Source organism: Phoca vitulina, unplaced genomic scaffold (assembly GCF_004348235.1).
Source record: "Phoca vitulina isolate PV1807 unplaced genomic scaffold, GSC_HSeal_1.0 scaffold19, whole genome shotgun sequence".
Lineage (NCBI taxonomy): Eukaryota > Metazoa > Chordata > Mammalia > Carnivora > Phocidae > Phoca > Phoca vitulina.
Window position 1 is genome coordinate 9572177 of NW_022589722.1, and position 23746 is coordinate 9595922.

Genomic DNA, 23746 nt, shown 5'->3' on the forward strand with positions numbered 1-23746 from the left:
AAAGACTGTAAGTTGATACTTTTAAACTTCTGATTTACTATAAAGTAGCAATTTGTAAAATCCACACCCTCCCCTAAATTCAGCTTTTCTATTGCAAAAATCTTTATAAAAAATGTACTCTGAGTGCAATAAAATCTCCATATTTGTTTTTTTTTTAAATCAACACACAGACATACCAAAATAATTCATCATGACAATCAGAGCAAGAAAGATTTAACAGTCTCAGTTTTGCTAAGGAAAACATTACTGTGGAAGGCATCCAAGGAGTCTAAAATGGTTTTGCTGTGGCAACAAGGCTTCAGGCTGATGCTCATACCACTGTTAAAACAGCTTTCCCCCCTTTAGAGTGAAACATCAGTGCATATTCCTTTACATATTAAAAAACTTAAATTTTTAAAAATTATCAATCTGCTTTAAAATAATTGTTTAACTCACCTTGAAAACACAGATTGGCTATGATAAATCCATTATTTAACAAACTGGGTATTTCTAATGACCTAAAAGAAAAGGGCTAAAACTCACTGAAGGGTCAGGAAGTTCTAACTCAGGTCCGAAAAGAGGGAGAGAAGTCCAATGCTTTTTGTGGAATGGAAGAGCAACAATTTTAATGTCTATTTTAAAATATTGAAACATTTTGGGCTCAGTCTCTACTACTTTTAAAACACAGCAGTAAACCAAAAATATTAAAACATGAACCCTATCTCATTCTCAAAAACAATTTTCTGCTACATACATAAATAAAAAGTGCTTGTAACTAATAATATACAACACTAAAAAAAGTCTTGAGATCATGTAGGCTTATGTCTCATTGCCAGCAATGAGACTGGTATATGCTAGGGTGCCGTAATATTTACAAAAGACAAAAAATATATATATATTTAATTAATATTTCCTATGGTTCTAATGTTATCATCATACCATTGAGCATAAAATAATCTTTTACATGGTAATTAAAACAAACAGATTATATTATGGAAGAGTAAACTGCAAGGAAATCCTCCTTAGGGATTTCTGAAGATTAAATGTTTGTACTAGTTCATAATGAAAACATGAATAGAACACAATTCTGGAAAAAAAAAAAGACTAATTTATTTGTTTTATAAGATAAAATATAATAAGTGATCTTAGTTTAGATGCCAAGAAGTGATAGCGTAGGGTGTCATCCTAACCAAGAATAAATTCATAGTATTTCTTAGTCACTTAAGACAGGAAGGGAAATTCTAATTCCTGCCACCTGCCCAGTCACTTCAAAAATTCTTAAGAAGTTAAAATAAAAACACCTTGGGTTTTTGGTTACTCTTTAAAGTCAAAATTTTCCGATACCCTGGAAGCAATGAGTTCAATTTGGTGTCTTCTTGTGTTCTGGGAAACAACAGTAAGTTTATACTAACATCTCAGCCTTCAGATGCTGTGACCGATTATTTGTGAGTTATAATCTGCAGGCTCCATTTTTAAAATATGTGGGATGACACTGTCAATTCGTACATTGCCAATGAGACCTTTGAAAAACAATTCTTCAGTGATGGTAGCATTCATCAATCTCAAAGCAGGCAATCTGAGTAGCAGTCTGGACAACCTAAAAAGGGGAAGGAAAAACAAGGGTATAAATCCAAAAGAGATTTAGTAGAAAAATAGAGGAGTAATTTCTGCATGTATATTGGTTGTGGTCTAATTTAATAAAGATCTAATTTTAAAAAGTTAAAAAATAAAAACTTAAGTATTCTCAAGCCTTAGAGGGTATGACAATCATCTGGATATAAATGCAGTCCAACAGACTTGATAGGAAAGCTTTGCTCTTAACTACTATACTGTGTTGCCTCCACTTGGCTGAATGGACCATGGAACTAATAAGTTATTTATTTTAAAAAATATTTATTTATTTTAGAGAGAGCACATGTGCACACACGAGCACTGCGGGGGAGGGGGGAGAGAGGGAGAGAGAGAGAGAGAGAATCTCAAGTAGACTCCCCACTGAGCTTGGAGCCCGACACGGGCCCATCCCACGACCCTGAGGGTCATGACCTGAGCTGAAATCAAGAGTTGGACGCTCAACCAACTGAGCCACCCAGGCGCTCCACCATGGAACTAAGTTATTAAAGCACAGATCAAATTATACATTTAAGAATGGCTTAGAGATTCAGTTGAGGTTGTAAGAACAGCAATGTTCTGTGTTATCAGGACACATGGGGCTCAGTGGTAATCAAAAAACAAATGGAAATGGTAAAACAGGCAATAGTTATTACTGGGAAGACTGGGGAAGAGCACAGAATATGGAATCAAGACCACTGGGTTCAAATCTTGATTCAACTACCCCTCCACCTATGTGAACGCATGTTAGCCACTTACTCCTGGTCTCTCTGTGTTGTGGTAAAGATTAATGAAATGATTCCTGCCAGTTTCTGTGCTACTGAGGATCTTAAAGGCAAAACCATACTTTGCATAAGGTATAAGCTGAAAACTCCTATCCAAAGTTAATTTATTATATTATTATTTTTTTAAAAGATTTTATTTATTTATTTGACAGAGAAAGACAGCGAGAGAGGGAACACAAGCAGGGGTAGTGGGAGAGGGAGAAGCAGGCTTCCTGCTGAGTAGGGAGCCCAATGTGGGGCTCGATCCCAGGACCCTGGGATCATGACCGGAGCTGAAGGCAGATGCTTAATGACTGAGCCACCCAGGTGCCCCCAAAGTTAATTTATTATTTTTAAATAAATCAGAATATAAGAAACTGAGAGAGTTCAGAGATCAATCAAAGCACCTGGAACCTACTGGAACAGAGGTCAGCCAACAGCTATATGTCAAGAAGGAGGAAAAATTTAAATACTATATTTGTTTGTACAATGAGGTATAAAACAATTTTAGAGACTTTAAAAAACTGAGAACAATCATAACAAAACCACCACCAACAAAAAAAACCAACTTTCTGAAAAGCTTGGGTATATGTATCCCTCTTGTATTCTAAGGCCTTGCACTCTAACATTTGTGACCAATCGAAAACAGGATTAAGTCACTTTTTTTTTTTTTTTTTAAGATCTTATTTATTCATTTGTCAGAGAGAGAGAGAGCACACAGGCAGGGGGAGCGTCAGGCAGAGGGAGAAGAAGGATCCCTGCTGAGCAAGCAGCTCGATGTGGGACTCGATCCCAGAACCTTGGGATCATGACCTGAGCCGAAGGCAGATGCTTAATCGACTGACTGAGCCACCCAGGCATCCCTAGTCACCTTCCTATAGCCACTAGTCTCCTCTTCAAATTACCCAGTTGTTATTTGTTCTTACCACGTGAGCTGCAGGAATAAAACTGGTAGGAAGCAGGGTAGGAAAACTGATTAGATAAACTAAAGGTGATTTTCATGATGGAACTGGCTTATCAATCTATTATTTATTATCTGTAAACAATTGTTTTATGTAAAACATTCTTTTATTAGTACGAAGCATGTTAATTTAATAATCTTAGTAAACATTTATATAGTCCTTATTATATATTACATATATGTTACACTATATGCAATACGATATACTATACAATAGGCAGTGTTCTAAGCTATTTACATATATCAACTGATTTAATCATTATACTAATTGTGGGTACTATTATCTACATTTTACAGACAAAGAAACTGAAACACAGAAGTTGAGTAACTTGCCCACGGTCATACAGCTAGTAAGTGATGGGGTCAGGAGTAGAGCCGTGGTATTCTGGCTCTGCCAGCCACGTGCTAGCAGAACTACTCTCCAATACTGTTCCTCTTAAAAACTGAGTTGGATCTTATTAAAAAAAAATTTCTTTTCAAGGGATATTGGCAAGAAATATCTTGGTAGAAATATCATAAACCAAATTCCTAATTATTTATAAAATAGTCGAATGGTGTTTTTATTCATTCATTCCTGTTTTTTCCCTTTCACTAATAAAATCCTTTATTTGGGGCTCCTGGGTAGCTCAGTTGTTAAGCGTCTGCCTTTGGCTCAGGTCATGATCCCGGGGTCCTGGGATGGAGCCCCACATCGGGCTCCCTGCTCAGCGGGAAGCCTGCTTCTCCCTCTCCCACTCCCCCTGCTTGTGTTCCCTCTCTCACTGTGTGTGTGTCTCTCTCTCTCTGTCAAATAAATAAATAAAATCTTTAAAAAAATAAAATAAAATCCTTTATTTCATCTGAAGAAAATAGTTTGGGCACTAGAGCCAGACAACCTGAGCTCACAGGCAGGCCCTGCCATCTGTATGTGACCCTGAGCAAGTTATTTAACCTCTCTCTGCTCAAGTCTTCTTCTATAAATTGTAAGAAATGCATGAAATACTACTGTAAATCACTTGCAACAATGCACTACTGCTTTTAATAGGATTAGCTATTTCAAAGGTCCATGCTGACTAAAACACTGATATACTCTTGGAAGGGAAAATAATGAAATAGATTCATAAAAAATTTTAAGATGGATTTAATTAAATAGGATTTAACTTTTAGATACCTGTAGGTGTCATCTGGATATGTTTTGGTTATATAATCTTGGAATTCCACATATGCCTTTTCCTGAAATTTCTCAATTTGTTCCATGTTTTCTAGGCCTGGATGATCTGAAACATTAAAGAATATTTGTTACCCTAGTTCTGAATGTTCATTTAGTAAGACACAGAGAGATGAGATAGAAGGGGGTGGGAAGAACAGTTCAGTCAAAAAAAAAAAAAAAAAGTGCTATCCTATGCGTGGTTCTCTCACTCCACAAATGTATTTAGTAACCCACCTACTAAATGCCAGACACTCTACTTTAAACCCTTTAAAAAATTTATTTTAAAAAATATTTTATTTATTTATTTGAGAGGGAAAGAGAGAGAGTATGAGTGGGGGGGAAGGGCAGTGGGAGAGGGAGAAACAGACTTCTAGCTGAGCAGGGAGCCCCATGTGGGGCTCGATCCCAGGACCCCGGGATCATGACTGGAGCTGAAGGCAAACACTCAACCAACTGAGCCACCCAGGTGCCCCTGTACTTTAACCCTCATAATGATTTTGTCTCATATACATATTCTAAAATGTAAATAAATGAGATCACTGGTTTCTACTAAAATAGTTTTCTCTATTCCAAAAGTCATGGAAGGGAGTTTGATCATTTTGCTTCAACAGGAACCAAAAAATAAAATGACATAGCTTAGTTAAAAAAGCATTTTTAATCCAATGAAATATCTGCAGATTACATTCTACACTACTTTTTTCATAAGAACCTCCCCATCATTGTTAGGTAAAAAGATACTTCTGAAATTATCAAAGAATGGACAGTATCTCTATCAGAAAAACTGTAACACAGAAACACAAAATAATATATATAAACATTTCAATAATCACTACAAAATTGCACAAAAATGGGAATATTAAGAGAACTTCAATAAAATTATGCCTAACTTAGGCAATATTGAAAAACATGGAAAGCTCTGCTCTGACTAAAGAGAATAAAAAATAAATAGAAAATATTGGGAATACTTAATAAAATTATACTAAATCAAATCTATGTTCTTTCAATTTTAAGGTAAATGAAGGTGGCAAATTGGTTGTGATTAAAATGGAAATACATGTTATTAACTTACATGAAACTCTTAAGAAACAGGAAAAAAAAGCTTTAATTGTCATATTAGTATCACTGAGTTTAAGAAGCAGGTTTCCTCATATAATTTTATTATGATGCACAGGAATAGACATACCAAAATAAAAAATACAGGGTCTAAGAGAATAGTCAATTTTTCTTATTCATAAATTGATCATTGAGCTTACTGTCATTTTACTGTATGTGAAAGCTAGAAACTGGCAGGAAAATAAGAGACATTTTTCTATTTGTTGGTAACTCTAATAAGATGTTTAGAAGTTTAACCCATTAACAAACCAATACTCACCTTTCATTTGCCTTCTCATGATGCCTACCAAAATATGCCTAAGAATTCAAATATTGATGTGAACATAATTATGTCATTTCAATGATTTCTTCAACTTTCCTCTTCATACCTAGATCAATGTCTAATATCCATAAAATTCACTGATTTAAAGTGTGTAATTCAATAGTTTTTCGTAGATTCAGAGCTGTGCAACCATCATTACAATTGAATTTTAGAATATTTTTGTCATCCCAAGAGAAATTCTGTGCCCATTGGCAGTCACTTCCCATGCTCCTCCTCCTTAGTCCCTGGTAGCCACTAATCTAGTTTATGTCTCTACAGACTTGCCTATTCCAGACATTTCATATAAATGGAATCATATAAAATGTGGTCTCTTGTGACTGGCTTCTTTCACTTAGTGTACTGTTTTCAACCACGGTGTAGCATGTACCAGAATTTCATTCCTTTTTATGGCTGATACCCCACCGTCTGGAGATATTACATCTGGTTTATTCATTTGTTGATGGACACTTGGGTTGTTTCCACTTTCAGTGCATCCTTTCACATTCCCACCAGCAATGTATGAGATTCCCCCAATATTGTGTTTTAAATAAGAAAGAAATGTTTATGTACCTGGACTGAAGAGTACTATTGCCTTCAGGTAGGCATATTCATATCCATCAATGCAGAGTTTAACCATGCTGTTACAGAACTCCTGTAGTTTAAAGATGTGCTCCATCAATAATTTTCTTCTTTCTGTTGACATTTTATCTTTAATTAAAAACAAACAAACGAAAGCTTCTAGTTTTTGGCTAAAATGTATGACTATTTTTACTCAATATATTTCCTTCCCACTAATTTCTAGCTTTGAATATAACCAAGCTGTGAATGTTTAAAATTCATTATCTCTGCAAGTAAAGATGAAACTTGTGATCTTCAGGCATTGCTCATTCAAGGAAAAAAACAAGTTGTTAGAAAAAAAAAACAAAAACCCCAAGAAATTTAGTGTTTCAAGATATATCTTTGAGAAGATAAGCTGTAAAGATAACCTCCTGAAAAACTAGCCTATAGAAGACTAAAATTTTGGTAACAAGATTTTATTTAAGCTTGTAATTGGTTGGAAAAAATGAGCAAAAGCACCTAGATTTTTTAAAGTTCCCAACACTATTAAAATAAAAACACTTAGCAAAAAAACACTGCCAAGACCAAAGAAAAGTTGAGTATAATAAAGTTTTATAATAACTTTTAAAATTTATTGTGTTTATGTTTAAAACACATCTGACTAGTCAACCACAGCTTTAATGAAGTAGGCTATATATAACCCATTACAAATTCATGCGAAATGAATCAAGACCAGGAGTCCATAAATAAGATGGAATGTCGTGCTACCTTCTAGCAGATCTACTGCTGATGACATTTTAAGGTGATTTTTCTGCCTCAAACAGGAAGTGGAGGCAGATGATTTAAAAATAACGCAAAACAATGAGAAATGGGACATGCTAAGGAAATAAAACATGATTCCCAATTTGTAAATTATTCCTAAATTCAAAAAGCAGTTCTTCCCATGCTCATGGTTAGTCACAAGCCAATTTAAAATTAAACATTTATAAATCAGTGACCGCCCGTGTCCTCAATTAAAGCCATAATCACCACGGCATCAAGAAAAGGAAAAAAGTAAAGATTGCTCTGTTTAAGTGAAAGAATATATCCCAATGAACTGATAAAAAACAAAAACAAAAACAAAAACCACCCAGCCTATGCTGGGATTCAGAGGACTATAATTAAAAAAAGGCAGTTTGAAAATTGGTGAGAAGTATACATTTAAAAATATCTGGTCACCTCTATGTAAGCTAATCCCTGGATTCTTTGGTATCTATGTCCAAATATGCAAAACTTCACAGGGCCTACTCAGAAGCAGCCTGCCAGAGTTAAATATAATTGTTTCAATTTTGTTATGCTCTCATTTGAAAATATTTTTGGGTGATTAATGGGTGAATTTATCAAAATGTAAAAGTTATCTCTAGTAAAAAGGCTGCTGGTATCTTAAACATTAATCAACTATCTAACTTTAATGATAACATAGTTTATAAAATTGACACCCCCTCTTATATCCTGGAAAAAGAAATAAATAAGATGCTCCTTACCCTGTTGAAGGCTACTGTGAAGACAATTGACAAATGTTGCTAATATAGTTGCCACATTCATCACTTGCCAACACTGGGCAAGACCAAGAGTAAAAAGTTCATTCCAATAAGCTTTCACCAATGATATGCTATTTTCTTGCCTATTAAAATGAAACACAACAAACACGTATCAGATATTAACATGTATTTTATAAACTTTACAACCTTTTTTTTTTTTTTAAGATTTTTATTTATTTATTTGAGAGAGAGAGCACGAGCGGGGGAGGGGCAAAGGGAGAGGGAGAAGCAGACTCCCTGTTGAGCAGGGGCTGGATCCCAGGACCCTGAGATTATGACCTGAGCCGAAGGCAGATGCTTAACAAACTAGGTCACCTAGGCATCCCGAAACGGTTTATTAAGCATGTTTCAGATGGGATATTAGTATCCCTATAAATGAGATACTGTGGATTTTGCTAGGAGAAATGAAAATAAGAATGGTCCCTTCCTGAACTTCTGAATACATCTCCAGAGCATGAGAGAGTAGAAAAAATATTAGAAGTCAGCCACAGTTTTAAAAACTAGATCATCCACTGATTATCCATTTGAAATCTGGCTAATAAGCTTCCCAGGGCTCAGCTGCCTAGCTATATAAAATGAAGAGAAACTATACGTCCTATTCCCTGCTCTCATTATTATGAGATGTAAATATAAGAATTATGTGAATAAGGGATGACATAAAGTATATGCCAGGCACTATTCAAGGCACTGGAGAAACAGCAATAAACAGGATGGATTAAGTCTGCCTCCATGAAACAGAAGGTAAACATACAAAAATACCATTTCAAATATTTTATATATTATATACACATGTATATGGTTATATATACATTAGGTTTCTCTCAGGTAAGAAAAATTCTACATTACTATAAAGCAGGATTATGCATTAAAAAACGGTGGGGGCGGGGGTGTTCAGGTAAGGTGGCTAGAAAAGGCCAGCCTGAGGGGCTGACATCTGAGTAGAGAAAGATGGGAAAGAACTTAAAAAACAAAAAGATCTAGGGTATTGCCAATTTCTTATGGCAATCAAAATCTATTTGAAAGTGAAGTTTAAATGAAAAGAAAATCCGTATTTTCAAATCTCCATATAAAAAATGATGTAAAATTTACATCTTAAAATCAAAGAAAATAAGAGAGACCAAGATAATATTTTCATGTATCAGAAAAGACAGCTAAAATCCAGAATCGAGGATGGTGTGAGGAAATAAGCATTCATTCTCACGTAAGCATTGCTGAGGTGTTAACTGGCTCAACATCTTTTTGGAGGACAATTTAATAGTACCTCTCTATAAAAAAACTAGAACATACACCCTCTGAGACTTAGCTATTCCACTTGTAAGAACCTATTTTATAGAAATACACAAAGTAGGCAAATTATACATACAATGCTACAGTGCTTATTGTAGCACTGGATAGAATAACAAAGAAAATTAGCAAGAACCCAAATGTCTACTAATAAAGAATGAGTAAATCAATAAGAGATCCTGTAAAAGAGAATACTAGGCAACCATTCAGGAGAACAGGGTAAATTGACATGTGCAGACATAGGAAGACACCCATCTTTTAAGTATAAAAAGAAAGGCAAAGAATAGGATATGCAAGTGTGTAATGGATTGTTAAAATATGGCACTGAAAAGGTCTGGTAGGACACCAAACTGTTAATTAGTGGGGTTAGTTACCTCTGGAGAATGAAGTTTTACTTTATATTTCTATACTTCAGTGTTACTTTAAAATTTTATAAACAGGAGGAAAAGGTTAAAAGCAAACACGATGGGAAAGTTCACAGTAATTCAGTTTTCACCTTAACCTCTGAGTCTGAAGTTTTAAAGAGGGAACAGCTAACCAAGGTAATTAGTGGACACAGGATAGGAAAATGAACAGAACCAACTGACAAAAAAAAAAAAAAATCAAAGCTCTTTCTGGCCTGTGTTATACCTAGTAGGATGAAAGTACTTTGACATTGTTGTGGGAGACTCAGAGAAAAGATTGAGTAACCGTGCAGAGGATGAGAAACACCAAAATTGTTATGAGTACCCTAAAGGAAAAATGACGAAAAGTGGCAAATGAGGAATAAGCCACCAGATTACTTTGTTTCCAAAGGAAAAGTGAAAGAACTAAATATGGAGATTAATTGCAGAAAGATACATATATTTACATCTTCATCCAAAACAAAACCCCAAATATCCTTGTAGTATAGCTAGCTATGCTGTTCAAATGTTTTTAAAAAGTTCATTAGGAAAGGAAAACAGCAAGTCCTTTTTAAAGAGAAGGTTCCTAAGAGAATGAAGGAAAACGAGCATTGATAATCTAGTTTGCAGTAGCACTGGATTAGATAATTTACATTCATCATCTCAGCTAAGTAGCCTCGCCAGCAAGAAAGCATTTCTGCTCTTAAATTATAGATGTAGAAATAGAGCCTAGTTAAGTAGCAAAGCTAGCAGATGAACAAATCCAGAATTTGAACCCAGGTGTTCAAAATCTATGCTTTTGTATAACTCATTAAAATTTTAGCAAGTAAAATGCTGAAGTCAAATTTCTCAGTAGAGACTCCCCTTTACAGCTAGTATTTTGTGACAGTAAGGGCATGTTTGCTATCAACTTTTTTCTGTGAAAAACAAATAACTATTGTAATCACATTATACTACCTATTTTCTAAACATCTTTCCTTTGAAAAGCAAAAGGAGCTGGATGGGGTAGTTAAAGTATCAGTCAGGTACACTGAAACAATGCCAGTGTTAATTAATAGAGGCATTAGGTTGCATAACGGTAAATATGTCAACTTCTTTTACAAATAGGTATAGGTATTTTTCTCTAACTAGTCTTCTATATTGTTAAGTTCATTAAAATATGTACATAGTACTCAGAATTAGAGATCAGATCATTGTTTATACTATTTATTTTGATAAAATAAGATTTCCGAAGTCATGTATACATGGGGATAACCTAACCATTTGTCTTCCACGCAAATAAACCTAAGGCATTATACTTTACCTAGCAGCATGTGTTTGAAAGGAAAGCATGGTTCTTAGGGAAAAGTTGTCAGTGATACGGCAATAAAGCTGGTTTTATTTTTATTTTTTAAATTTTTTAAAAAAGATTTTATTTATTTGACAGAGCACAAGCAGGGGGAGTGGCAGGCAGAGGGAGAGGGGGGAGCCCAATGTGGGACTCGATCCCAGGACCCCGGGATCATGACCTGAGCTAAAGGCAGTCGCCCAACCAATTGAGCCACCCAGGTGCCCAATAAAGCTGGTTTTAAACCCGCATCTATAGTAAAACATTACTTTGTTTTAGTGGGATTTTAAAAGATTCAACTTTCAGACTTAGCATCTATGGAAGGTTTCTTAAATTACTCAAAAAATAAAGTCTCCTGTAGCAAATAGTGGTGGTTTAGAACTTTGGGTTATATTACGAGAATCCAGGTAGAGAGGACTGCTGACAAATCGTGCCAAGTGCCTGTAACTGAACTTACTACTGTGTAATCACCTAAATTATGCAGGTAGAAGTGAGAAACAACTGAATTCCTATAAGTTTTGAAACTATAAATCTTAAACAGAAAAGTAAAATCCTTGTAAAATATAAAGGACTGTACAATACAGACAGTATTAACCACCCACTGTTTGAAAGGTTCTTGAAGCTACTGTTCTCCATTTAAATAAGTAATCAAAACAAACTCGACTTTTAGTAACTGATTAATGTTGCTTATCTGTTTCTCTGCAATACTAGGGCTTTGTTCCCAAGTTTTGGGTCTACGGATAAAAATGCAACCAATGTCAGTTTCTAGGAGACTCAGAATAGCTTTTATTACCACTCAACAGAATTTCCCATCATCAGTACTTAGTCCTCTTCCATCTAATTAACTCGAACTACAAACAATCTAGATGGCGACAGTGAGTTTATGTAGCGATTAATGGCCTCACATGCTACACCAATGGTTAATTCTGATTGCAAAGAATCCTGTGGCTGTTACATTAAAACCATTTTTCAGTACAGATCAGAGGGAAATGTGGCTGCCACGGTAAGACTGGATTATAACTGGAAACCTCAGGTTTTATTTTTGGTTTCTTTTTGGAGAATGTTTCCATAGGATAATCACACTTAACAGAAGTACTTAAGATCAACAGTGCTATATAAATAATTCAAAGAGTTCAAAGCACTCCCTAAAAATCGTTCTTTTTTTTTTTTTTTTTTTTACTATAATAGTTGATAGCCTATTATGACAAATATCACCAGATTACTTTTCAACACAAAAGTACTCCAGTTACAAGCTTAGGGAACTAAGTAAACCTAACCCTTTAAAATAAACTGCTAATATGTAAATTTATATCATATTTTAATTCTTTGTTAAAAAAAAGCAGACTGGAGAAATTCTGAAAACTAAATGTTATTTTGAGAGAAAGGGCTAACAATAGTTCTAAAGGTTAACCATTCTAAATTAGGCTTTCAATCTATGTAACTATATTAGTTAAGCATGTGATTTAATGCATGGTATACCCAACACCAAATTATACTGGGGTTCTATGTGTGCCTTTTTTTTTTTTTTAAAGGAGGCTCCATGGCCAGTGCAGAGCCCAACGTGGGGCTCGAACTCATGACCCTGAGCATCAAGACCTGAGCTGGGATCAAGAGCCCGACGCTTAACTGACTGAGCTACCCAGGCGCCCCATGCATGCTTTCTAAAGTCATGACTGAGATATTTCTTAATCATATTAAATACTCTGTAAGAATAAAGGATGGACAGTATCATTCCTTTGGCAAATGGGAGAACAGAAGTATAGGATATGAAAGCACATTATTTATGAAATCATGTTGGTAAGTAGGGCCCTGTGACTAGAAAAATACTTTTCTAACTATGGACTTAACTTTTTCCATAGTCTCTGCGTCTTCATACCAGTTACTTTAACACAATCTAAATAAATCTGGCAAACATCAGGTAATACAGATGTAATACAGATTACTGGTGTGTTTCTTGGTGGTAAGTATCTCCAAATTATCACTGTGGTACTATGGGGTCTACAATATCTCCCCCTTCCCCACTTTTTGTAATCACAGATTGGAAAACAACTGTTTCTATTTTGAAACATTCACTGTATGCAAGTTTCAGCTCCTTATGAACATGCCTGAGATGAACACTGAAAACAGTGGGGCTGGGAGGGAAACAACAGCCTAGGGCATACCTACAGCCTCCCTATCTTCAGGTCAAAGACAGCCTATTACAAATGCTGGCCATGATTTATCAGCTCCACTGCATATATTCCATTTGAATTATTAACTCAGTCAAATTATGAAACATGGATACCCTTCCTACATAAAAATAATATAAGAAAATACTAACTGCCATAATTTGTCATATAAATAACAAAACTTTATAATGTTATACCATTTTTTCCCTTTAATACAAATCCATCCAAAATAAAAGTTCTTGCTTAGTGTACATTTGTGCGGTAAAATCACATTTATACTCAAGGACTTCAAAACACTTACCCTAAAGCCTGGAAGGAAGGAATCGAAAGTGCCCAGTGCATTGATAAGAACAGCAGTCTGGAGGCAGACTCCCCAATGTAGTGCACATTCAGGTACTCAGGCATAGGAGAAGGCATGGTGAGCTAGTGTGAACAGGGACTGAGGTAAATTATGACAGTTCTAAATGATACTTTCTTTGAAAAAGTTACATGTAAACATATCAAATAGGAGTTTGATATATTCACCAAAAGGCAAATCTTGAAATAATCCAAGTGACTGGATTTTACAGCTATAAATAGGATTTAGAATGAGTAGATCATAGTTGCTAACAAAGCAATATTTAGACAAGCAGGATCCCATTTAATAAATATCAGGTATGATATTCTCTGGTTGTGTTTTTAAGTTATTTCTGTCTTGGTCTAACAATGTGCTTTTTTTCCTTTCTTCTCTTCCTTTATCAATAATGGTATAGTTCAGTTTAAGGAGTAATCCTGTGTGTTAAATGTTCCATTCATGCAGGCTATGGGGAGTAACAAATTCAAATCTTACAGGGTCAGGAGAATAATGAGTGAAGTGGGCCTGCCGGTGCCATCTGGGAAGTGCATATTCCTTTATCTGGGACTCGAATTCCATACACCGAAAACATATGGCAATTTGGACTAAGGACTGCCTGCTCTATTTTTCAAAGAGCAGGTTCTATGTGCAACTCCCTGTTTAATCTACAGGTAAAACAAAATGTGTCTGTGGCTATAATACTCACAGGCTGTCAGTCTGTACTCCTGACCTCAGGTAGTCACTTTAAGTGTGTGTCAACTGTTGAAAATAAATATCCCACATCAAAAGCATTTTTGAAAAGCTTGTTAAAGAGAACTTTCATTACTATAAATGAAATGTAATTTCATCTATAACCTAAATTTCTATCACTAAGGAAAATAACCTATGCTATAGAGTACTTTGTAGGCATTAAAATTAGTGAGATAAACTGAGATGTAATGGCATAGAAAAAAAATACCTCACAGACGTCTAAGTGGAAAAACTACGAAACAATGTGTAGATGACCTAATTTATGTTAAAGAGAAAGGGACAGAGAGAGAGAGAGAGAGAGAGAGAGAGAGAGAGAGAGTGTGTGTGTGTGTGTGTGTATAAAGGACGGAAGATCTATCACAGCAAGTTAACACTGGCTACCTCAGGGGTAGAGTAGGTGGATGTACCCATATGTATTTTTCTGAGGAAAGGATAGCTTTAATCAGATTCTCAAAAGTGTCTATGATGCCTAACAGATCAAAAGGTTTTCATCAAAATGATACAAAAATTCTCCAGAAATGTTAGGTAAAAAATATTAATTGCCTTTGTTCATTATTAGCCACAAATGGTTTATCTATTTATAAATGGTGCCACTAATAAAACAACAGAGAAATTAACAGTTGAAATTTCATGTATGAGAAGAATATATATATATATTTTAAAATATTTTATTTATTTATTTGAGAGGGAGAGAGAGAGTGAGCACGGGCGGGTTGAGGGGCAGAAGGAGAAGCAGACACCCCACTGAGCAGGGAGCCAATGCGGGGTCCGATCCCGGGACTCAGGACTCTGGGATCATGACCTGAGCCGAAGGCAGACGTTCAACTGACTGAGCCACCCAGGTGCCCTGAGAAGAATATTTTTTATTTAAAAAAAAAAAATTTTAAGATTTTATTTTTAAGTAATCTTTACATCCAACGTGGGGCTCAAACTCACAACCCTGAGATTAAGAGTCACACACTCCACCAACTGGGCCAGCCAGTGGGCACCCTGAGAATATTTTTTAAATGCTTGAGAAATGTTTACTGGAGCAGCAAATTAAAATGCCACTATTTAAAGAGAATTCTTAAGAGAACTGTAGGCAAGCAGATATTAAACATCTTAAATGTAATTATCAGGATGCAACTGTTTCTATATGTAAGTATATAAAAAACAAACTGGGAACTATCATACCTTTTCAGAATTGCCCAAGGGGAGTAGAGGGGCGAAAAAGCCTGAAAGATCAGGGGAATTACCAGAGATTACTAGTTTTAGGGGGTTGGAATAAGTAAGATGCAAAATAACAACTGTTAGTCACTTTTAAGAAAGTAAAATAGTTACAGTATTAAAAATTAGACATAAGGGCTAAAAGATACAGATGTACCCTCATTGACACAAGAGTGGTGGTAATGTTGAAAACTTTCTGTGCTTTAATCATAAAATTGAAATCATTTGCAATACATACTAGAGGAATTCATTATTTAAAAGACTGCCATGCATTGTATGTATGCATGTATTATAAAGAGAAGAAATATCTCATAATTTATCTGTTTTAATACTTAATTTTCTTAAACAAGATACACCTCTAGCATCATGAATCAGCCAGTACTGGCTTAAGAAACAAGAATTTATTCAACAAGTCTTTTAGATTGCAAAGACAAAGATTTCTTCCTCTATATAGAGAAGATGAGTTTCTACTAAAGATGTTAAAGAGCGTCCCAAAACTGCCTGTGGACTTTTAGGTTTATAAATTGAAATACACACATTTTAAAAATGATACACATTCAGTACACTGAGATGATTTTTTTTTTTTTTTTAAGTAGGCTTCATGGCCAGCATGGAACCCAACACAGAGTTAGAACTCATGACCATGAGATCAAGACCTGAGCTGAGATCAAGAGTTGGAGAGTTAACCGACTAAGCCACCCAGGTGCCCCAATATATTGGCTACCCATTTTAGAAGTTACTGTCTACCATTACCTTTATAGCCCTTTCTGTAATTCTGACAATAAGCTAAATGACAGAACTTTAAAAAAGTCATTTGACTTGAGTTAGGAGATCTGAATTCTATTCCCAACATGTCATTAGTTGTGTGACCCTGGATTACACATTATAATTCAGCAAACACTTACATCTTGAGATCTCTTTCTTTCTTTCTTTTTAAAGTAAATCCAACCCCCAATGTGGGGCTCAAATTCACAACCCAAAAATCAAGAGTCACATACTCTACCAACTGAGCCAGCCAGGTGCCCCAACTGAGATTTCACTGTAAGGTACTAAGCTAAGTGCTAAGGCTTCAATAGAAGAATAAACTGAAACAGAATGAGCTACAGAAAGGGCTAAGAGGAGGTGACTGGGTGGCTCAGTCATTAAGCGTCTGCCTTTGGCTCAGGTCATGATCCCAGGGTCCTGGGATCGAGCCCCACATTGGGCTCCCTACTCAGCAGGAAGCCTGCTTCTCCCTCTCCCACTCCCCCTGCTTGTGTTCCCTCTCTTGCTGTCTCTCTCTGTCAAATAAATAAATAAATAAATAAATAAAATCTTTAAAAGAAAGGGCTCAGAAAGAGATGGCATTTCTGATAAATGATGGGCAACTGAATCAAATGTGGAAGGTCCTAAAAGGTCATAAACTTTATCTCAACGAGCAATAGGAAGCTAATGAAGGCTTTTAGGTAGCAGAGTAACATAACTGGCCTGATTTTTTTTTTTTTAAGATTTTATTTATTTATTTGAGAGAGAGCGCACACACATGTGAAGAGGAGAGGAGGGGCAGAAGGAGAGGGCGAAGCAGGATTCCTGCTGAGCAGTGAGCCTGACTAGGGGCTCGATCCCAGGACCCTGGGATCATGACCTGAGCTGAAGGCAGACGCGTAACTGACTGAGCCACCCAGGCGTCCCATAACTGGGCTGATTTTTAACAAACATCACTCTGTTACCAGCGCACAGGACAAGATGAAGAGACTGGAAGCAAAGATATTACTCTAACAGTTTAGGTAAGAAATTTTAAAAGGCCTTGAAATACGGTGATAAAAATGAAGAGGAAGGGAGAAATTCAAACAAAAGAATGGTTAGGATTCAATTAGGGAATGGAGGGGAGTGAAGTATGGGGAGAATGATGATGACTCCCAAACATCAAACATGGTGACCTGAAGGACTATGGTTTTAATACTGAGATGATACATATGAGAGAACAGTTTTAGAAATCACCTACCTCTGTCTCATATACTTATTTCTAAATGGGAATTCTATCCACTTTGATGATCTATGTAATCAAATTGCAAGAATCAAGAATAAAGTATATGAAATCACACCAAAAACTCTGAAATTTAATAAAAGTATTTAATATTTCTATTGTCCTAGATTCTACAGAACCAAATTCCAAGATGTATTATTAGACTATTTCTCCTTTCTGTTTGGATTGCTTTGAACAAGACACTGAAAACCTCCAAATCTTTTTTCATTCACAAAATGACAGTAAAAATCCAAACCTTCACAACCAACTGTGATTAAGGCTCAAATGTAAGAATGTACACATGAAAGCATGCTGCAAACTACACTGTACATAAAAATGCAAGATAGGAACAAAATGCTATTTAGCTCAGTTAAGAAAGAACTGAGTTTTTGATTACAGATGTCAGGTTTTGAAACTCATGACTATAAAACCTCAATGAGAAAGCCAACTATGAAAGTACTGAGCTGGGAAGTGAGGGAAAAGTAAAACTCTTGATTTCACAAAGGCTGGAAATGTAAACAAGCATCAGAGAAAGAAGCTGTCTTTGTCAGGAGACCAAGAAACTTCACAGTGCTGATTCTGAGGATACCCAGAGAACAGCAGGTCGAAGACTGTATGGAAGAAAACCAATTCCAGAGACGGGAAAAAAGTTCTAATTTGCCTAACTCACCTGTCCATAACAAATATTTAAAAGAATCAAACATTTTGAGGACCAACATCAACAATTAAAAAAGGACTATTTCTACTTTCTATAGAAGTACTCTATACTTTTTCTTGCAATGGGTCCTCTTCCCACATGTCTTTTTCTTTCCTTCCCATTTAAATCTAAAGGTACAAAATAAAAGTAAGACAACAAAAACATGTCTTTTATTTAGAATAAAAAGTGCAATTGGGAAAAATCAGTTTTGCCTTGCTCCACCCTTGTCCATAGCTCCTACCATAAATTTTAAGGATGACACTGATTATTCCCATTATCTTTTCTTACAGCCCCCATAAAAAATTTTCATGTATAGTACACATGAAACATTTCTAATTTTTTCATATAGGTTTATCTTTGGTAAAATTTTATATGAAGATTGGTTTCATGGTCTATATCAGATTACAGCAATTTACTAAGTCACTGAGTTTTCTCTGTGGCTACTTCTACCAATTCAAATCTTACAAATATAAATTTTATTGTATGCAGTTTTAACCAATGTTAGATTTGTGTTATTTGTACCAGTCACACAAACCACTATTTGATAACTGTTTATATTTTCATTAGAAACCCACGGAAATTTATAATCTACAATAAAGTTATACACAATTTCCATCAGGTATTCTAGGACTGCTGTGTATTGCTAACTGAAATCTCCTATATACTTTTAATCACTTTGCATATGATTTGCTGATAGTACTCATAGCCGGCAGAGAAAAGATACAGAGTGGTTAAAATGGAGGGGTCAAAACATCAGAGTCTTAATGTAGGGCCTCAATGGTCAGTGTATCTATAGCCATAGTCCAAACATTATCTGAATGACAAAGTTATTTTCTAATATTCTGCATGTATTGTTTCCATCATAAATTAATGTATTTAGGGGAGCAAAAAAGAAACTACAAATGTACCTCCTCCAAAATGGTTAAAGTGTAAAAAGTTAAAAGCCAAAAGTTAAAATGTATTAAATAATTTTTACATTCTTAATACTGAGAGCTAGTTAATTAGGGGACTACGTAATAAATGGAGTTCTTTATAGTTACTATGGTAAGAATACTGGGTCTCACATACTGGTTTATACCAAAGCATTGAACAAAACCGGTGTATACAAACATGATGTCAATACTTAAGAGTTAACAACAACATCCAAAACTTATGTCTAAATGTTCTAAAAGCTAGCTTTTATAGACTTAAAACCACTAATCGATATTATAACCATGATTTATAAATAGGATGCTTTATTGAGCCATTATTTAAATAGCCAGATGTGTATGTTTCAGTTGCTATTTTGAATTCTATCAGGAATATTTCTGACTTTAAAAGCACAACAAATATACTTTGATTTCTGGAGGGAAGATTAAAATCAAAATGGATAACACAACATAAAAATTATATTAAAAAATATGGAAATACCCTGAAAGCTACATGTGAATCGCTGAGAAGTGGCCCCTCTTTTTCGATGTAATTTATGCTCGAGTCTCCAGCAATTAGGTGTACGCTTCCTTCCATGCCCTCTACTGAGCTCTGACAGGCTGTGCTCTCTCCAGGATTCAATGCTTTTGCAAGAGTGTCAAATGCCCTATTAGGAGACATCAGATGCTGTGAGCTTGGTCAATCTCCACAATAAAATAAAAATTCTACATAAAATTCTGGAATTAAGATTTAGGCCTAAAAAAATTATTGAGAATACAGAACTTTGATGTATCACTGATTACTCTATTTCATTGACATCTATACCTGTTTCCAAAAGCAACAAATTAAATTTGAATATGTATAGTATGAAAAGCTGTATTATATTAATGTATTATCAGAGAATTAAAGTCTTTAAAAAAAATTTATGTAATTACCAGGAGAAAAAACCCTAAAATATGCTTTTACAAGTTATACATTTGAAACTACAAGATAACAGACCATTTACTTTACATACAGAAGTTATTTAGAAAGAATAAGGGCAAGAACTTATGTCAACTTTACTGCATTCTACACAACACAGATTTTATTTAAAAATTCAGAAAATATTTTAAAACTTGTGTTAACACAGCTACATCTGTAAGAATTTGAGATTAGGATGGCAAATAATGAACTAATGTTAGCAAATAATTATTTAAAATAGCTCCCCATATTTTTCAATGAGAGGCCTTTTAAAGAGTTACTTAAAATCTCATGTTCAACAAAGTACTTTTTGAGACTCTTAAATGCAGTTTCCTCAACATTTAGATGATGAACAGTGTGAAAAAAAGCCTGAAGAGATCCAGTTTCTACATCCCATGTATTAATATAAAGAGAATGAAAAACTGAATTCTCACATAAGTTTCCCGAAGTGTAACTTAAAATTGTAGTTGATTCAATTAAGTGTTTTAAATCTATTTTCATCATTAAAAATTGGTGGGGAAAATGAACATGGCTGCCTGGGGTAAGACAAATGTTTAACTCTAAATACACAGAAGATATGGGGTGGCTGGGTGATAGACACTGGGGAGGGTATGTCCTGTGGTGAGTGCTGTGAATTGCGCAAGACTGTTGAATCACAGACCTGCACCTCTGAAACAAATAATACAATATATGTTAAAAAAAAGACGAAGAAGAAGAAGATAGGAGGGGAAGAATGAAGGAGGGGAAATCGGAGGGGGAGACGAACCATGAAAGATGATGGACTCTGAAAAACTGAGGGTTCTAGAGGGGAGGTGGGTGGGAGGATGGGTTAGCCTGGTGATGGGTATTAAAGACGGCACGTTCTGCATGGAGCACTGGGTGTTATATGCAAACAATGAATCATGGAATACTACATCAAAAACTAATGATGTAATGTATGGTGATTAACATAATAAAAAAAAAGTATGGGGAAATCTAAAAAAAAAATAAATACACAGAAGATAAAATATCACCTTTAGCAAGAAAAAAATTCCTAAATTTTATGACTACATTTCTAAGCTTATAATATTCATTTATTGCTCATTATTTAGAATGTAACCTGCTGAATAACATTTTACAATTCTTGAATGTGCTTTTTCAGTTAAAACTATGCTTTAAATTTTCTAAGTCTAACAGAAATACTTGTTTTCTGAAACTTCTGTAAATAGTATTCAACATAAGAATATTGTAAGACATACTAAGATCAAAACAGACCTTACCTTGAAACATCACCATTCGTCTGCATTTCTTGATGAAATTCACACAAAGAGGTATCACCATTACTTAAGCTTTCAATCATAGACATTTCATTACTATTCTGAGAAAGATCTTTAGTTTTTCCAAGATTTGCTAATGATGTAACCACACTGGCCAATGTACTTAAATCTCCCTGACATGATTCAGCCTTAAAAAAAAAAAAAAAAAAAAAGTATTAAAATCTGCAAATTGGATCAGAGAACTTTTTGTCTGAAATATCCAATTCTAGATTATGAAATGCCAAAATTAAAGTACTTCTAAGATAACTGAAGCCTAGAAAGTAAAATCAAAGAGCTCTGAGCTTTTAGAAACTTCCTGAGGAAAATATAAGTTTAAAAACGTCAGGTACATTTCCTAGAAAATGTTTATACAAAAATTACATTAAACGAAAAACTGTACTTAATGACTAATCTATTCACATCAACAATCCCTTCCTCTGTAAAAGGATCTTAGATGATCTTTTAAGTTCTTTTAGAATTAAAATTCTGACAATTTCCAAAACTTACTATAGGAACTATAAAGTTGTACAGAATGTATTAAAATTAGTATTACTGAAAAAAGAAAAAAAGGTAAGTGTGTATTACTGAACAGAATTCTTAGAATGCCAACTCTTACCAGTCACTGGTATATGTTAAATACCAGGTGCTGTGTAGGTGAAAAATCTCTCATATTTAAGATAATGGTTTTTGTTTTTAAGATTTTATTTATTTGAGAGAGAGAGAGAGAGAGAGATTGAGAGAACGAGTGGAGGGAGGGTCAGAGGGAGAAGCAGACTCCCTGCAAAGCAGGGAGCCTGACACGGGACTTGATCCCAGGATCCTGGGATCATGATCTGAGCCGAAGGCAGATGCTTACGGACTGAGCCACCCATGCACCCAAGATAATGGGCTTTTGCTGTACACTGCATATTTTCCCATTTGTCTTTAGTTTTTATTTTTGTTAATCATGTATATATTCTTTATACACTAATTAGCTATAATTATTTTGTGAAAAAGTATTCTCTCTCCTTAACTGTTTGACTACCCAGAAATATAATTTCTGTAGGAAAGGCAGATAGATGCTTGATTTTTATCAATTTTCAGAGCAATGAGTCAATGCCCTTAGCAACCTCTACTGGTAACAGGTGAGTTTTAAGTATCACTTTAAATTCATAGATTTTTATATATTTGATGTGTTTAAATGAATCATTCTTTTTTAAATACTCAAATTATTCCATTCTAACCTAATGAGAGTCCCTTCAATTGCCTTCTATGGCCAACTGACTGAATCCTTTAATAAAATTTAATTCTTCCTTTACGGTTTGTAGTGTTTTTAATCCTAAGAAAATACATGTTTCCTTGATGTTTCATGTTTTATCAATTCTTCAGTTTATGTGAAATTGGTTTTAGTGAACAGAATGAAACAATTTTTGTGCTTCCTAAATTAATGAATGGTCCCAGAATCATTTACTGAGAAACCTACCAGTTGTGAGGAATTCTTACTTGGTTCCTACTAATATATGTATTTTATTTAATCCTCATAACAACCCTGTGGAATAGGAATCATCATCCCTTTATTACTGACAAGAATCCATTGTCACTGCGGCAGCAAATAGTGAAGGCAAGACTGGGAAGTCAGGTCTGATGGGAAAGCCTGTACTCTTAACCACTGTTCCAGGCTTCGTATACATGAGTAAAAGGAGTTAACATTTTTAAGTGTTTTAAATTCAACTAAAACTTAAACATATCTATTTTCTTCCATTTTCTAACATGCCTATCTAGCTAGATTAAACTTTTGCCAATGAAGACTCTTAGCAATGTGAAAAGACCTCATCTTGTGACTGTTTGTCAGAAACTTACACACAAGGTTATTATAATTCAATACAAAGACATATAGAAAAGTAGTGTCTGGGCAAATAATTTCTCAACAAAACTTAGTTGTCTTCCTTTCCTAAAGGAGTTAATACGTCAGTGAAATCCTAACTACCATCCTAACCTTGAATCACGTATATAAAGCGAAGCAAAATCTTCTAATTCCAAAATATATGGTAAAAGGTCAAATCTCCCCACTTAATAACAAAATGCTAAAGCCCAACCTGTATGGTTGACACTCTTATTTGCCCTATTTTACAGACGAGGAAGGAAACTGAAGCACTGAGAGGTCAAATAACTTGCCCAAGGTTATATAGCTAGTAAGTGGCAGATGAAATTTGATTCCAGAGCTCAAGTATTAAGAGTGCCTTAAGAATACTGGGTATTTACCCCAAAGATACAAATGTAGTGATCCGAAGGGGTACGTGCACCCCAGTGTTTATAGCAGCAATGTCCACAACAGCCAAACTATGGAAAGAGCCAAGATGTCCATCAACAGATGAATGGATAAAGATGTGGTGTGT

The 23746-nt window shown here is 35.0% G+C and overlaps 1 protein-coding gene across 4 annotated transcripts in view; it reads right to left on the minus strand.

Moving 5' to 3' along the window:
• Nucleotides 1-577: 577 nt before the first annotated feature.
• NR2C1 (nuclear receptor subfamily 2 group C member 1) overlaps nt 578-23746 on the minus strand; it is a 44853-nt gene continuing 21684 nt past the window's right edge. Inside the window, exons 8-14 of one of the 4 annotated variants that reach the window (XM_032416379.1) lie at nt 21336-21520; nt 19618-19783; nt 13517-13638; nt 7997-8136; nt 6486-6623; nt 4463-4568; nt 578-1576 (exon numbers count right to left, since the gene is read on the minus strand). In XM_032416379.1, coding sequence (XP_032272270.1) covers nt 1402-1576; nt 4463-4568; nt 6486-6623; nt 7997-8136; nt 13517-13638; nt 19618-19783; nt 21336-21520 — 1032 coding nt within the window. In that variant the 3' untranslated portion in view covers nt 578-1401. The remainder of the gene's footprint in view (nt 1577-4462; nt 4569-6485; nt 6624-7996; nt 8137-13516; nt 13639-19617; nt 19784-21335; nt 21521-23746) is intronic. The other 3 variants (XM_032416381.1, XM_032416380.1, XM_032416382.1) reach the window with 3 other exon arrangements.